A 14,733-nucleotide genomic window follows, 5' to 3' on the forward strand; every position below is an offset into this window, starting at 1 on the left:
TTCAAAGAAACAGAGTGGGCAGGTGAGAGAGTGAAAAGGCACATGAGATGCCACTTAGAGACCCTGGTGAGAAAAACGCAGACCCAGGGGTCCACCGGCTCTCATGTCAACTAGTTTACTCTGGGTCCAGTGACAGCAGAAGAGGGGCTGGGCTGGGAACACTGCTCTGCTGGAAACCAAGGGGAAGGAGAAGTGAGATCGGAGAAGCAAAATAAATACCCAGGGGTCTAGGTCCTGATCCTAACCAGGATGTCGCCCGTCCATGACTTGAGAGAACCTTTTACTCCGTTGTATCTATATACACAAACTTACATCATTTTAGAGATTAGGAGCAGATCTGTCCCAAACTGAAGGTCTATCTGGGCCTTGGGACAAATGCAGGGGTCAGGCTCAGCTCTGCAGCCTGAGCCTTCCTGAATGGGGGTGATGTGGGAGCCTGGGAACATCCTATGACCAAAAGCCACCGGCTGAGTCCACTGCTCCTTCTCCCCGGACTGCTTGGAAAATACCGAGTCATTTTCGGGCTATACTCAGACTAACTATGCCAAGACTCTGGTGTGACCCTGAAATCTGGTATAACTGAACGACCCAGAGTAACGGGAAACACCAGGTAGGAAGGAACATGTTATTTTAAAAGAGCAGAGTTTCACTGGTAGCTTTTGCCCCATTTCGTCCATTCTCTGAATGACAAATGAAATGAAATGAAAGTGAATTTATGCCACTGACAATTGAGTACTTTCACTAATAAACAGAGATAATTGCTGATGATCGTAAATGGCAAGAACTCTTGATGCGGAGGTGGGTCTTCAGGTATGAATACTAATTTGTCTGAGGTCTGGGAATTTTAGAATCCCAAACCAAATCATGTAATCACAATGGAAAGACCTGACTCAAAGAGTAGGGGTGGGGGGTACCCAGCATCCTTATCCTGCCCCTGGGATTAACAACGACAACCCGGGCATTCCTATCACCTTTCAGGCTGGCAAAAAGCAAGCAGCTCAGTCAGGGGTGCCCAGTCACCTTAGCCTGCTGTTTGCCTCATGCAGGCTTTGGACAGGAGGGTGAGAAGTATATGTTAAGAATTAAGGGCCTGGATTTCAAGGTCATGCATGCTTAAAAAAAAAAAAAAAATTTTTATAAACATTTGTTTCAGTAATTATTTTTATCGTTTCAAATGGTATAATGAGTCTGGGAGTTTATAATAATTTTGAAGATAATGATATTTTTAATTGCCACTCTTACATAAAATAAATGTTATCAACTGAATAACTTCCTGATTGCATCCCACTGCTATCTCTGTCTTTATTATTGTTGTTGTTAGGTGCCACTGAGTCGATATCTGACTCACAGTGACCCTATGCAACAGAGTAGAACTGCCCCATAGGGTTTTCTGGGCTATAATCTTTATGGAAGCAGAGAGAACCTAAAATATGTGTTAATCACCTCATCGTATGCATATGGACCTCAGTGATGGGAGACTTGCTTGTCCAATTTTGTGACCTTTTAATCTAAGCTCTAAGCTTCTTGTGGGTGAATGTATGTATATTATATATATATATATATATAAAATACATAGATTCTAGAAGTTATTAGGTGCTTTAAAATATATTTTTAGTCACTCTTGTTTAACTGTTGCTAGTTATACAGTGCTGGCAAAGAGATGGAGGTACTACTATAAACAAAAATATCCAAAAGAAAAACTGTTAGAGACCCACTAATTTATTAAAAAACACATAACTTTGAAAAAATGATGATTTTCATTATTATTTTGACTGAAAACAGAAGTCTGAGTGACTTCTGCTTTACTAAAGGATATTTCAGTTTGTGAAGGTTTTCCTTATTTATTATACAGAGCCCTGAGCCTCTGGAAGCTGACCCATGGAGGGCTGATAGGATTGGAAAAAAAAAAAAAAAAAAAAAGCCCTTAGGCTGTGGGAAAATTAACAGAAGGCCAAGAAGGCTGGCCTTTACCAGAACCACTAAGACAGCTTTAGCTGGGGGCAGGAGTGTCCCCTGGGAGCCCCCTGGAAGTGGGTTTGTCAGAGCAGCTTTAGCAACATAAAGGGAAGTATAAGAGAAATGGCAGGAAGGAGGAACGGGGCGGGAAGAGGGACAGATTAGAAGGAGATGATGAAGCAGGAAAAGGGAAGAAAAGATTTGGGAAATGGAAACTCAATGCTAACACAAAGAAAAACCCAAAGAAAATGGTCCTTTTACCTTCCACAGGGGACAAGGGAATATGAAATGCTAAAAGAAAAACAAACAAAAACAAAAGTAAACCATGGAAAGTCAAATTAATGTTTCAAGAGTCAAAATAAAAATTATACCAAGCCAGAAAATGAAAAGTAGTGGCAAAAACCAGGGCTGATCTACGAGAGCCCCCTCCTGTCCCCTCCCACGCAAGGCAGCTTCAGAAAAGGCAGCAGGCCCATCCCACAGCCCTTCACAGGTTTCCACAAAAACCGGGGACTTAAGACACTGACTGGGGGGGGCAGCAACAATTTCCAGACAAATAACACAGAGCTGGGAAGAGATCAATTCTAGGATCAATTGAGTTTTGGGTAACTGATGCCACTAGGGAACCTCTGGGTCCTTAACCTGTCACCCATTCCCGCCTACCTTGTTCTGCTTAATAGTAACTCAAAGTTCCCATCAAGGGTCCCTAATTGCTCCCAACTCACAGGAGCTCAGTAAAGATGAATCTCCTAGATGAAGGTGAAAGGGCAGATTTACTGTCAACAATCTTTACCAAGGGGGAAGTAGTCCGGCCACAGCGGCTCAGTAGCTACAACTGGCCCCTAGCCTAAGACCCAGGGACAGGCATGGACTTCTAGGCAGAGCCTGCACCGCAGGTGGCAAGTGGAGAAAGTGACAGTACTGATGGGAAACCGCAGGCTCAGAGTTTGGGCCTGTAGCTCCCAGGAGCACAGGAAGGACCTCGCCAGCACACTGGTATGCGAGGGTGCTGTAAGGGGGCTGAGGTCCCTGCCTAAAGAATGCCCAGGCTGCTGCCTCCCAAATACTCACTGCTCTGGGAAGAGTTTTTGGGCTTCCCAATGTATTTGAGGATGGGGTTTCGCTTCTTGTCCTCCAAGGCATCCTTTTCTTTCTTGGAATTGCTGCTCTGCTGAGACAGGAGACAGGGGGGTTTGGAAGAGGTCCCAATACCCAGACTTGGCCACAATCACTCTGCCACCACCCACAAGACGGGCACTAACAGTAACTGGAACGCGGGCTCATGCTTATACTCTAACTAGCAGTTTTACTTCTGGCCTGGGTTTGAGGCAGGGAGAGTGAGCTACTCTTGTCTGGGGATTCTCACTGACTCCACACACAAAGGTGTAGGGCTGTAGCTAGCTACTGCACAATGGCTTTCCCAGGCTGCTCGCTGCAGAGAACGGCACCAAGAGAACACTTTTATGGTAGCTCTGTCACCTTCTTGGTCTTCGGGAAGAAGGGTAGCCATTTGTCCTTGTCAGGAGCAGACTGGGCCTTTTCAGCTGGGTTGGAAGGTCGTGCCTCTCGAAGGCGGATCCCAGCATAGCTCATGTAGGTATTGAGGGCAAAGTCCATGGGGGCACTGTGAGAGAGGAACCATGTATCGTGAACCAGAAAGCTTGAGTTATATGCCCCTCTGGCAGGTGGAAAGGCCAGAACCCTGTTCCAAACAATCTCATGACCGCTGCCTGGTAGAGTAGGGAAGAGGTAGCTAAGGGGCCAGGGTATTCAAAGGTCAGTTTAGAATAATCAAACAGGACAGCAGGCAGAAACTGGCTCAAAGTCTTGGCAGAGCCCCTCCTATTGAGAGGATGGTGGTCAGTGGAAGGACGTGCCAATTCCCTAAAATGTAAGCTAATATAACTCCTCTGATTGGTCCAGCCACAGGTAGACCTGGAGGATGGTTTGAAGTCTACAGCTTATATCACCAGGCAAATATGCAACTGTGTGTATGTGGTGGGGGATGGGGAGAAATGCCCATCCCTGACTCTGCCAAGGCACACTGCCTTCACCATCCTCTCATCCCAGTACAAAGAGGAAAAAGAGATGGAAAGGAGCTGTCAGATAGCTTCCAATTGCCACAAATGAAACTGTCCAGAGCCCTGTGCTTAAAAATGTATTTGGCTCTCAATTCTGCAGACAGATTATCCACTTTGTGAATTCAATGCAGCAAATGCTTCAGCCCTGGCTTTATTTTCCTCTGAAAGAGACTTCTCACCCCACCTTCTTTTCCTTATTAAATGTGCATGCTCAGGGAATGAGCACTCATTTTAACAGCAGCTGGTGAGAGCCAGTGAGATACGTATATAGGCTGTAAAAAACACCAACACTTGCCAAGAGAGGAAAAGTGCTGCACCAGCTCCCTTCTGTAGGTACAGCTAACGCAAGGCTGATTCCACTATCATTGTTCCTTCTGTAAGTGGCTTAGGGGGAAGGAGTGAGAAGGGAGACACAGGGCTAATCTGGGTGGAAAAGAGGAAACCAGGTATGGGAATGTTGGGGCTATGGAAGCTTGGTGCTTTCACACTGCAGGACAGATCTGCTTCCCCAGGCTGGTCCCTGAGCTTAGGGAGAGTGCTGGCTAGTCCCAGCATCAGGAGTGGCATCTATGATCCCACTGGGCTACAGTTATACAGACACCTGGGAACTAAACTTGGACAGAACAGGGTTCTATATGGTCCCACAATGCTAGGTACTCCCCTGTGATTAGCTGAGCTGGAAAGCACAACAGCTATTCCGATCAGCTATTACCATAGCTACTCCCTCCCACTTGAAAGCTGCAAATGGACCACAGGCTCACTTACCTCCTGTCTTCCTCGTACTTGGACCTGGAATAACAGAAAGGAAAGATGACTCAGACTGCAAAGACAGGCTCATTCGCCTATGCGGAGACTGGGAGAGGGTAAGTTCTTTCTTGGAGGAAGGGAGGGTTGATGGGGGAGAAGAGGAGTATGATAAAATGTCACATTTAGGCTCCTGGTCACAGTCCTGGAACCTGCTGGGGGCTCGGGGGGTGAGAGTTCTCATGGCCTCAAGGAATTCTACTTGCACAGGGTTTTGTTGATGGTGTCCTTTTAGCTAAAAGGAAGGGCAATGTGGCAAACGTGGCCTCTTGGCTGGTATCTGTTTCAGCCTCTGAAGTTATTATGGAGGAAGAGGCTTCTGTCTGTATTCACCTAGAACTAAATTAGGAGGTTTGGGCTGACACTGAGGCAAGAGAAAGAAGGTGAGAGAGCACAGATAATACCTGGAGGCCTGATTGAAAGAGATCTATTTAAAAGAGGAGAAAACGGTAGCAACAGCTAATATCTGAGTGCTTACCCATGCACTATTCTAAGCTCTTTACCTCTATGAACTCTAATTCTCATGATAACCCACAAGGTGGGTGTTGTTATCATCCTCAATTTATGATAATAAGCTTCACTGCTTTAAGCAGAAATCACTACAAGGGGGGTGCCTATGCTATCAATAATAATCCCATTTAATTCTGTGGTACCTACAAATCTCCAAAGTCTCAGTCAGGTCTTATCTACGCCCCTGGAGTGCTGGGGATGATTACTGTCTTCTGACAGCTGGGGAAACTAAGGCCCAGAAGGATTCAAGGCTTGGCTGGTGTTCCAGGTCCAAGTACGAGGGTTAAGTTTTCAAAGGATATTCACTCCCTGGGTGAGCTCACCTAGTCACATCTCCAGCCCAGATCTCTTATCGGAGCCCAGATTTGTACGAACAGTTGCCTACAGAAATCTCCAGTCTGATGTCGAAAAAAGATCTCAAATTTAACATGTTCAAAGCCAAAGCCACTTTCAACCATAGAACTGCTCCACGGGTAGTCACCTTGACCTCCGCTGACGGTGCCTCCATCCTTTTAGTAGCTCAGGTAACAAAAGCTGGTGTTTTCCTCGACTCTTCTCTTTCTCTCACACCCCATGAAACGCTCCTACTGGTGCTACTGTCAACATGAACCTAGAATCTGGCCTCCTTTCACAACCTCCACTCCTACTGCTCTGGCCCAAGTGTCCGCCATCTTTTACCTAGATTCCTGTAACAGTCTGCTAACTAATCTACCTTGCTCTCCCACCACCCTCTGCCCACAATCCAGGCTCACACAGCTCCAGTGGCTCCCCATTCACTGAGTAAAAACCAAAGTCCTTATGATAGTCCCCCAAGGCTCTCTGCCACCGCCCCTTCTGTTACCCGACTTTACCACCTACTTTCTCAACCTGCTCTAGCCTCCGATAGGTCAGGCACATTCCTACTTTGCCCTAGCTGTTCCCTCTGCCCGGGATGTTCTTCCTCCAGGTGTCTTCAAGGAGAATGCCCTCACTTTCCTCAACTGCTCAAGTGTCATTTTCTCCACGAGGCTCACCCTGATCACCCGATTTAAAATCACAACCCACTGGTGCTGGTACTCCTGACCCTCCTCATCCCGCTCCATTCCCCCCCGACCCCAGCACTTATTATTCTCTACATCCTACATTATTGACTATTTCTTGTATATTGCTGTCTCTTCCCACTATAACGGGTGCTCCACAGGGAAAGAAGGGTTTTTTTCACTAATGTATCCCAAGAGCCTGGGACAGTGTTTGGCGTACAGCAGGGAACTCCGTAAAAATGTGCTGAGTTGAAATATCAGCTATTAGACACTACAGAGACCATCTACTCCAACCTTTGTCATTTTATAGATGAGGCCCAGGTAGAAATGGCTTGATCAAAATCACACAGCTACTTCATGGAGAAGCAGTTATTGAGAGCTAAAACCTCCATTGTCTCCTACCTCCAAACCTGGGAGGGTCCCCAACAAAGTCTCTGATTCTAGGACTTGCATCACTGGCGCCGGTGATCCCTTAGAAAACGGGACTGGAAAAATGTAACCAAAGTAGCTGTGCCAGAGCTCCTTACTAAGTTAGTTTAGTTTCTTGATGTGATTAGCAAAAATGGCTCAATTTCCCTTAAGCCAGTTCTATCTGCCTCCTAAGGAACTTCAGCCACTAGAAGACTCACAGTGCTGGTCTCACAGTCAGTGTCAGGTACGGTCTGAGGGCAGGAAGGGAGGAAGGTTGGGAAGAGGGCTAGAAAGGGGAAGCAACAAGCTCACTCTGCCTGGAGCCTGTGGTTTGTCAAAACCACCAGCTTACTGTAAGGAGCTCTAGGCTCTGCAACTTCCTTCAAATACAGGTGGCCCTCAGCGTGAGGGAGCAGTAGGAAGGCACGACTCTCCTCATCTTTCAGAGGAAGGATAATCGGAAGGAATGGAAGAGAGAGAGGCTAGAAGATAAATCCACAACATATGTTAATCTCCTCAGCCTGTTCATGGGGAGGGGGTGGGACTGGAGACTCACAAAATATCTCCAAGGGCAGCCAGCTGCTTCTCGGCCACCTGGCGCTCTCGTAGAGGGTCCCCATCCAGGTCCAGCAGGTCGTTTTCACCATACAGGCTGCCCAGTCCCAGAGTACGCTTTGTTCTAACCCAGAGAGACAGAGAGAGCAACAAATGTACACAAATACTCTAGGAACAGACACCCAGAAAGAGTGAGACAAACAGACGCACTAACAGGAGATACCCACACATCACAGAGGGATAGAAAAGGACGAAGAGATAGAGGGGTGAGGGGGAAAGAGAACAGGGGGGCGGAGAGCTGGGCAAACCTGTAGTCATGGATCTGCTCCTGGATCTCTGGCATGGCTGCCTCCTGAGCTTCACAGAGGACGCTGCGGATGTCCTCACTGTTCCGCAGGCGCAAGTCTGCCATGGCAGGTGAGAGAAGACAGCATGGAGTAGGGTGTGGGGGGATGAGGAGGAGGTCGCCTGTGTTGGGCTCCTCAAAGCACTGCAGCTCACTGTGGCATGGGAGGAGGGGCTGGCTTTCTGGCCCCTGTCAGCCTGAAGAAAGTGGAGGCCTGGGCCTACCAGGTCATTCCAGAATTCAGGACTTGAATCCTGATGTCCAAGTCCCAAGGCAAGGATGAGAAGGTTTTCTGAACACTCTACACTCTATTAAGAGAGAGGTTAAAGCCCCTCTCATTTGATGTGTCCAAACGCTGTCCTCTGACATCAAAGTTCAGGCCTCTGAAAGGCTCATTACCCTTCCAGTGCCCCAGGGCCAGCTCACTAGGCTGAAACACTTCACATTCTGTGAAACCCGAGCTCCCCAGCAGAATGGAAAGAAAGATGGCTCTCCTCCTGTCCCTGCATCCCAGCTTTACTCAGCCCACGCCAAGTCCCTGGGAGCGGCTGGTCCACTCTCACTCTGCTTTTGTGCAAGCTCTGTTCACCCCATCTCCTGTGCCCTCCTCCTGCCATCTGTGCCTGTAAACCACCTCTTTCCAAATGCTGCTTCTACCTTCTACCCCCTAGAAAGCCTCCTGGGATTAACTTCTCAGCCTGACAGCCTCTCTACCACCCCCTCCCCCTGCCACCCTTCGGTTCAGACTTTAGAACGGGAAGGAGCTGAGGAGTCACCTAGTCTACTGGGCCCTCATTCCGGGCCAGCTTTTAGCAGGAACTTACAAAGAACAACCTCAGAGATTCTGACTCTGCAGGTGGAATGGACAGAGGGCTTTTTTTTTTTAAGAGTTCCCCAAGAACTCTGATGACTGGCCAGGCTTAGGAACTCCAGTTCAAGTCCAATTTTCTCTCTGTACAGGTGAGCCAACTGAAGCCCAGAGAGGTCACATAGAAGGCTGGTAGAAAGGAGACCAGAGCTCAGGTCCCCTTAACTCTATATCCAGAGTCTTCCCATGACAAGCACCTAGGTGGTACGTCCCACCTGTGCTTGTCCACAAGCTGCTGTGAAGTGTTCTGGAGGAGCCGTTCCATGGTTCTTTCCCCCTATTAGAGTACCGTTGTCCAAGAACAGGAGCTATGTCCCCTCTGTCCTCTGGAGCTTCCTGAGAGCTCAGGACAAGACGGGCCCTAAGAGGAGACCAACCGACCAAGAAGCCAACTCACCAATTTCAGCCTGTAACATTTCAGGGATCTTCACTCGCAGAGGCTAAAAAACAGAAGAGTAGGTGCAAGTGGTGAGGTCCACATGCTCCAGGGAGATGGGGGAGATATCACACAGGGCTTGTAAATACCACCACCTCTTTTTTTTTCCCCTACACCTACCCCATCTTCCTCTCATCTCTCTCCAACTTGTATATCTGAATTCTAGGGCAGGGTTTCTGAAAAATGGATCCTGAGGCTACAGGGCAAGCTGAGAAGACAACCTGGGGTGGCCCATGCAGTCCCTCCAGTCTTCGTTCAAGGACACCGGGTTGCATGGATGGGGGCTACTGTTCCACACATGAACTGGGATAATTCAGGCTATCTGACGGACTTCCTCTCCCCTTCACTCCCAAGGGAAAACTGGTCTATGTGACCTAGTCTTCTAGTTAGCAGAATACTTTGGCTTTTGCTTGAGAGTGCCAAATAGCTGAACACTGGGGTGGTTGCACCATAACCAAAAGGAAGCAATTCACGACCCATTTAAGGGGTAAATATAAAAACCTTAAGAAATAAGTGGTTTATTTTCCAACCTCACTAGTCCTAGTACTTCACTGCTAAACACAGAATGAGTTTAGATGATCAGATTACAAAGTCTAAAATGGGAACTGCCCTCTGCAGGCAAAGGTGCTGCCCATGCCAATAGGACCCCAGCAACTGTGTCCAGACTCACAGAGTGCTCATCTGTCCCGAGACTACAGGGTCCTCTCAGCCCCCGGGGCCTGTTTTTGGGCAGTAACAGCAAGTCAGGCTGGGCTTCAGAAACCTGGGTTCTCCTCTTGGCCATTAATCTAGATCATCTCATGTCTCTGGGTCTCTGTTTCTTCATCCCAGAGATGAGCAAGGGAAGGAGGGTGGGAGGAAACCAGGGTGATCACTCAGGGGAGAGTAATTTGAATTTGGTGAGATCTCTTTCTTTCTCCAAACATCTTGGGGAGAAGCAATGTGTGCTCTACCTTTGTTAGATGTGGAACAAAAGAAGCACAGAGAGGCGATCAATCTCTTGAAAGCAGGGCTGGGAACAGAATCTAGGAATTCTAATCTCCCAACCAAGACTTCTCTTTAAGAATCTGTTTACACTAAGCCTGAATGTTTTGCTTAGTTTTTCCTCTGCCTCTTACTGGTCCAAAGAGTATAATGAAATTATGATCCAATCTATTAGTGCCTTACCGCATTTTTCTCTAGGAAAATATTCCAGATGTCTTTCCCCAAGCTTCGGGAATCTTTGGGGTTTGTCTGCTGATAAACTTCTGCACACAAGTAGAAAAGCTAGAAGAGAGAGAAAATGGGTTAGAGCAGTAGTTCTCAACCAGGGGCAATTTTGCCCCCCAGGGGACATTTGGAAATGTCTGGACACATTTTTAGTTGTCACAACTGGGGGAGAAAGTTACTAATGGCACCTAGTGGGTAGAGGCCAGGGGCTAAATATCTTATAATGCACAGGACAGCCCCTAACAAAGAATCCTTCAGCTTAAAATGTTAATAGTGCAAGTGATGAAAAACACTAGGTTAGAGTGTTTCAGAAACATGAGGTAAATAACACCCCCGCCCCCTCTTCCAACACGATCACTCCTCAACTCTGTACCCTCTCTACTTGTGTTCTGTACTTGTTTGTATCTTGTTTACTAAGAGTTTTTGTGTTTTATTTCTCTTTGTGATATGCCTGTCTTCATTCAGGAATGCTTCTGAGACAACTGCACCTGGGACTTACACACAAAAAAAACACACAGGTGCTCAGTAATGTCTGTTGAACAAACGGATGTTCATTCTGGCTTTTAACGGTGGTATTCCCAGAAAGAAAAAATACCAGTCCATGCCTTAGCCCAGAAATTTATTCTGAAAAACGTGACGTCAACCTCTCTCCTTCCACCTCCCTTGTCTGTAAGCAGCTGAGCAGAATGAGAGGGGTTGGTAAGGCTGCTGCTCTGAGCACTGCCCTGAGGTACTCAGCCTCCATCCCTCACAGTCCTTCTTGTCTTCACCTGCAGCTCCGAGACCTTTCATCTCCTGGCCCCTCTGCCAAACCTCCTTGTGGTAATATTGTGGATTTGCAATGGCCACTCTTTCAATTCCCCACAATCAGTCTGTATCCATTTGCATTCAGAGAACTCTAGAAAGACCATCTTCTCAAAGATGACTTCCCAAAACTCACTGAGAATGAGTTTTCCTGGCTTAGCTCTTTTTCTGCTCCCTATGCTAATGGTGTAGTTAGCTGTGTCACAGGCAGTGAAAAATGAGATTCCCTCCGGGGTCTGACTTACAACATTTAGAGTACAGGGAAAGAGGCTATAGAGTCTCTTTGCCAAGCTAAGCCGGCACTCAGTCAAGACTAATGCTTCTCAACTGGACTAAAGCAAAAGCTAAGAAGTTTCCTGAACACAACCAAACACTTTGAGGGACAGAAGAACTGGGGCTGGGGCCTGGAGACCATGGTTTCGGAGGACATCAAAGTCAGCTGGCACAACAAAGTTTATTAAGAAAATGTTCTGCATCTCACATTGGTGAGTGGCGTCTGGGGTCTTAAAAGCTTGTGCGTGGCCATCTAAGATGCATCAGTTGGTCCCAACCCACCTGGAGCAAAGGCGAATGAAGAATACCAAAGACACAAGGAATATTAGCCCAAGACACAAAAGGGCCACATAAACCAGAGACTCCATCAGTCCGAGACCAGAAGAAATAGATGGTAGAAGAACTACCATCAGTGATCACCTCGACGGGAAACACAACAGACAGTCCTAGACGGAGTGGGAGAAAAGTATGGAGCAGAGCTAAAATTCACATAAAAAGACCAGATTTAATGGTCTGACTGGGGCTGGAGGAACCCCAGAAGCCATGACCCCCAGATGCTCTGTTAACCCAGAACTAAAACAGCTCCTGAAGCCCACGCTTCAGACAAAGATTAGACTAGACTATAGAACATAAACAATACTTGTGAAGAGTGTGCTTCTTAGTTGAATCAGATACCCAAGACCAAACAGGCGACCTGTCCAGAGGCAGCACGAGAGGGCAGAAAGGGACAAGAGCTGGTTGAACTGACACAAGAAACCCGGCATGAAAAGGGGGAGTGTGCTGTCACATTATAGGGATTGCTACCAATGACGTGTAACGATATATGTATAAATTTTTGTCTGAGAAATTAACTTGAGCTATAAACTTTCACCTAGAGTACAATTAAAAAAAAAAAAATCAGCCATTGAAAAGCCTCTAAAATCAACAATTACTTTAAAACAAGGATGGAAATGTAAGGAGGCAGGGAAACTAGATTAATGGAAATGGAGCAACCAAAATGGAAGTAATGAGAATGTTCACACATTGTAAAGGATATAATCTATGTCAATGAACAACTTGCATAGAAACTGATTGGGAACCTAAACTGCTGTGTAAACCTTCACAGAAAACACAATAAAATATTAAGAAAAAGAAAAAAAAAAAGACCGATGCTTCTGACTTACCAGTGGACTGGGGTCTGCCTGAGACAGGATATAACGTAGAAAAACCCCCAGGTGAGCTGGGCGTGACTTAAGCTTCTCAAGATCCTGGAATATGATGTTGCCCTGGAAGGCAGAAGGAGGCGAACAGTGGTGAGGCACAGAAGCAGCATAGAGAAACACAGCCTGCCCCAGCTTAGCTCCCGTATTACCCACTTTCAGGGTTTATAAGCTGTGTTTCCCTCTCCCACACTCTCTTCCCAGGTGACACCAGTCAAACTGTACCCATTGAGGGCAGCTTGTATGACTGAAGAATGATGAAAGGAGAAAGCCAGGAAACCGTTACCTCGTTGTTGAAATAACCTGGGTCATAATCTTCCTCTGGGCCGATAATTAAAGGCTTTGGGCTTTGATCTACACCCTGGGAAAGAGAGTCAAGCTGTAGAGATGAGAGGTTAGGGAGCAGGGGATTCAACCCCTCAACCGAGTCTGTTTAGTGACAGCACAGCATGGACAAGGAAAGCCACACAGGACTGGTGAGAGTTGGTATCTCACCACCACCCCCAAATCTCAGAGGGCAGATGAAACGATTCCCACCCTGCAGGAAGTCAAGTGCGTCTGGGTGGGGCAGAGCAGCACCAGGGCAGCCTGGTCACATGACATGTGAAGATGGGAAGTGAGAGAAAATGTTCTCTTCCTGTTGGTGAAAGATCTAGGGAAGGAGTTTCAGCCAATACAAGAACCTATAGCTCCAGCTGGACTGTTGGGTTAGGAGCTTCATTGTTTCCCTGAACAGTCTCGCACACTCCAAACACACTCTCTCCAAATCTAGGTCTACCACAGTGCTGCTGGACAGTTACTGTGTGCCTACTACTAAGTGCCCGAGCTTGTTATCTGTCAGAGTGGAGTCTAGTAGTGGATCTCCACCTCTCTAGACAAAAGAGGAAGGGGCTGCTCTTTCTCAGACATCATTTTTATTATTACCCTTGCCTGCTCAAGAATCTATGGTAGAGGTTCATTAAAAAAAAAAAAAGTTACCATTGAGTTGATTCCAACTGATATCGACTCCACGTGTTTCAGAGTAGAACTGAGCTCCATAGGGTTTTTAATGGTTGTAATCTTTTTGGAAGTAGATCATCAGGCCTTTTTTCCAAGGTGCTTGAGTAGATGCAAACCTCCAACCTTTCCATTAGTAGCTGAGCATTTAACTGTTTGTGTCATTCAGGGACTCCGGTTCCCCTTGTCTGTCTAAAATCCAAACTCAGTGGCCTGGCTTTTCTTTCTTCTCCCTTTATGCCTATCTTAATACAAATCTAATTCTACCTGATAAGCTAGCGATTAGGTATGAGGAAAAGGGCTTCCCGTTGTTTATACTTCTCAGATGCTTTTACTGGACAAGGTTTTCTCCTAAAGGTTTCTTGAGCTTTCAAAGCCTTTTTACCAACTATATTTTTCATTCTCAATTTAATCTTCCTCATTTCTAGTGATTCTCCAACATGGGCTCTGTTTCCAGAACCCATCTTGCTTACCTGTGCCTCCTTTTTCCAGGCCCCAGGTCCCCTCTTAATCTATTTTGTCAAGGGGCTTTTCCTGACAGTTCCTCCTTGAAGCTCTGCACTTCTGTTTTGTTCTCCTGGATACTTCCAGGCTCTGTGCTCAGAATGACCGAGTCAGAGAACAGGAGAGACCTGGAAGGCATTTGAAATCGAACCCAGCACTCATTTATAATTGAAAAAGTGAGACCCATTGGGACTGAACAGCATGCTCAAAGCTGCAGAGTCAGGGCTGATGGGTCGTATCTGTACTTCTCACACACATCCTCAATGTCTTCCTCTCCTGTAAGACTCTAGCCTCCGAGTACCTCTGGGTCCACAGTCCCCAGGGGGAGCTGGATAACCGCTCCTGGTTCCACTTGGCTCTCTGGTGACACTTGAAAGCACTAAGTGTTCGTGGGCAGAATTTTTTAAAAAAGTCTTTACCTATATATGTGTGTAAATAAATATATATATATGATTATAAAAGCAGAATATGCTCATGATAAAAAAATAAAATATTACAGGATTATGTAACAGGAAGTGAGAGTTCCCTATGATCCCAGCCCCCTACCACCGACAGTCTAGAGCATAGTGCAGGCTTTCCTCTATGGTCTTATTAATGTATATTATTATTAAAAAACTGGAACTATACTATATTCACTCTTATCACTACAAAATAGCAATTTAAATGGTTTTCAGCTGATGAACAAATCCAGGAACATGAAAAGGAGTCCAAGACCATTTACTCCCTTCCTGTTTTCTTAACCACCAGTATGTATGTCTGACC

At 46.5% G+C, this 14,733-nt stretch overlaps 1 protein-coding gene across 9 annotated transcripts in view; it reads right to left on the reverse strand.

Annotated features, from left to right (window-relative positions):
* ARHGEF11 (Rho guanine nucleotide exchange factor 11) overlaps positions 1–14,733 on the reverse strand; it is a 127,351-nt gene that overhangs the window by 18,663 nt on the left and 93,955 nt on the right. For 5 of the 9 annotated variants that reach the window (XM_049880825.1, XM_049880824.1, XM_049880833.1 and 2 more), the window contains 10 exons: positions 12,758–12,832; positions 12,436–12,537; positions 10,154–10,252; positions 8,948–8,990; positions 7,645–7,741; positions 7,338–7,460; positions 4,803–4,826; positions 3,436–3,580; positions 3,028–3,127; positions 2,218–2,247 (listed from right to left, as the gene is read on the reverse strand). In XM_049880825.1, coding sequence (XP_049736782.1) covers positions 2,218–2,247; positions 3,028–3,127; positions 3,436–3,580; positions 4,803–4,826; positions 7,338–7,460; positions 7,645–7,741; positions 8,948–8,990; positions 10,154–10,252; positions 12,436–12,537; positions 12,758–12,832 — 838 coding nt within the window. The remainder of the gene's footprint in view (positions 1–2,217; positions 2,248–3,027; positions 3,128–3,435; positions 3,581–4,802; positions 4,827–7,337; positions 7,461–7,644; positions 7,742–8,947; positions 8,991–10,153; positions 10,253–12,435; positions 12,538–12,757; positions 12,833–14,733) is intronic. The other 4 variants (XM_049880827.1, XM_049880826.1, XM_049880831.1 and 1 more) reach the window with 3 other exon arrangements.

The sequence above is a fragment of the Elephas maximus genome, chromosome 3 (assembly GCF_024166365.1).
Source record: "Elephas maximus indicus isolate mEleMax1 chromosome 3, mEleMax1 primary haplotype, whole genome shotgun sequence".
Taxonomy (NCBI): domain Eukaryota; kingdom Metazoa; phylum Chordata; class Mammalia; order Proboscidea; family Elephantidae; genus Elephas; species Elephas maximus.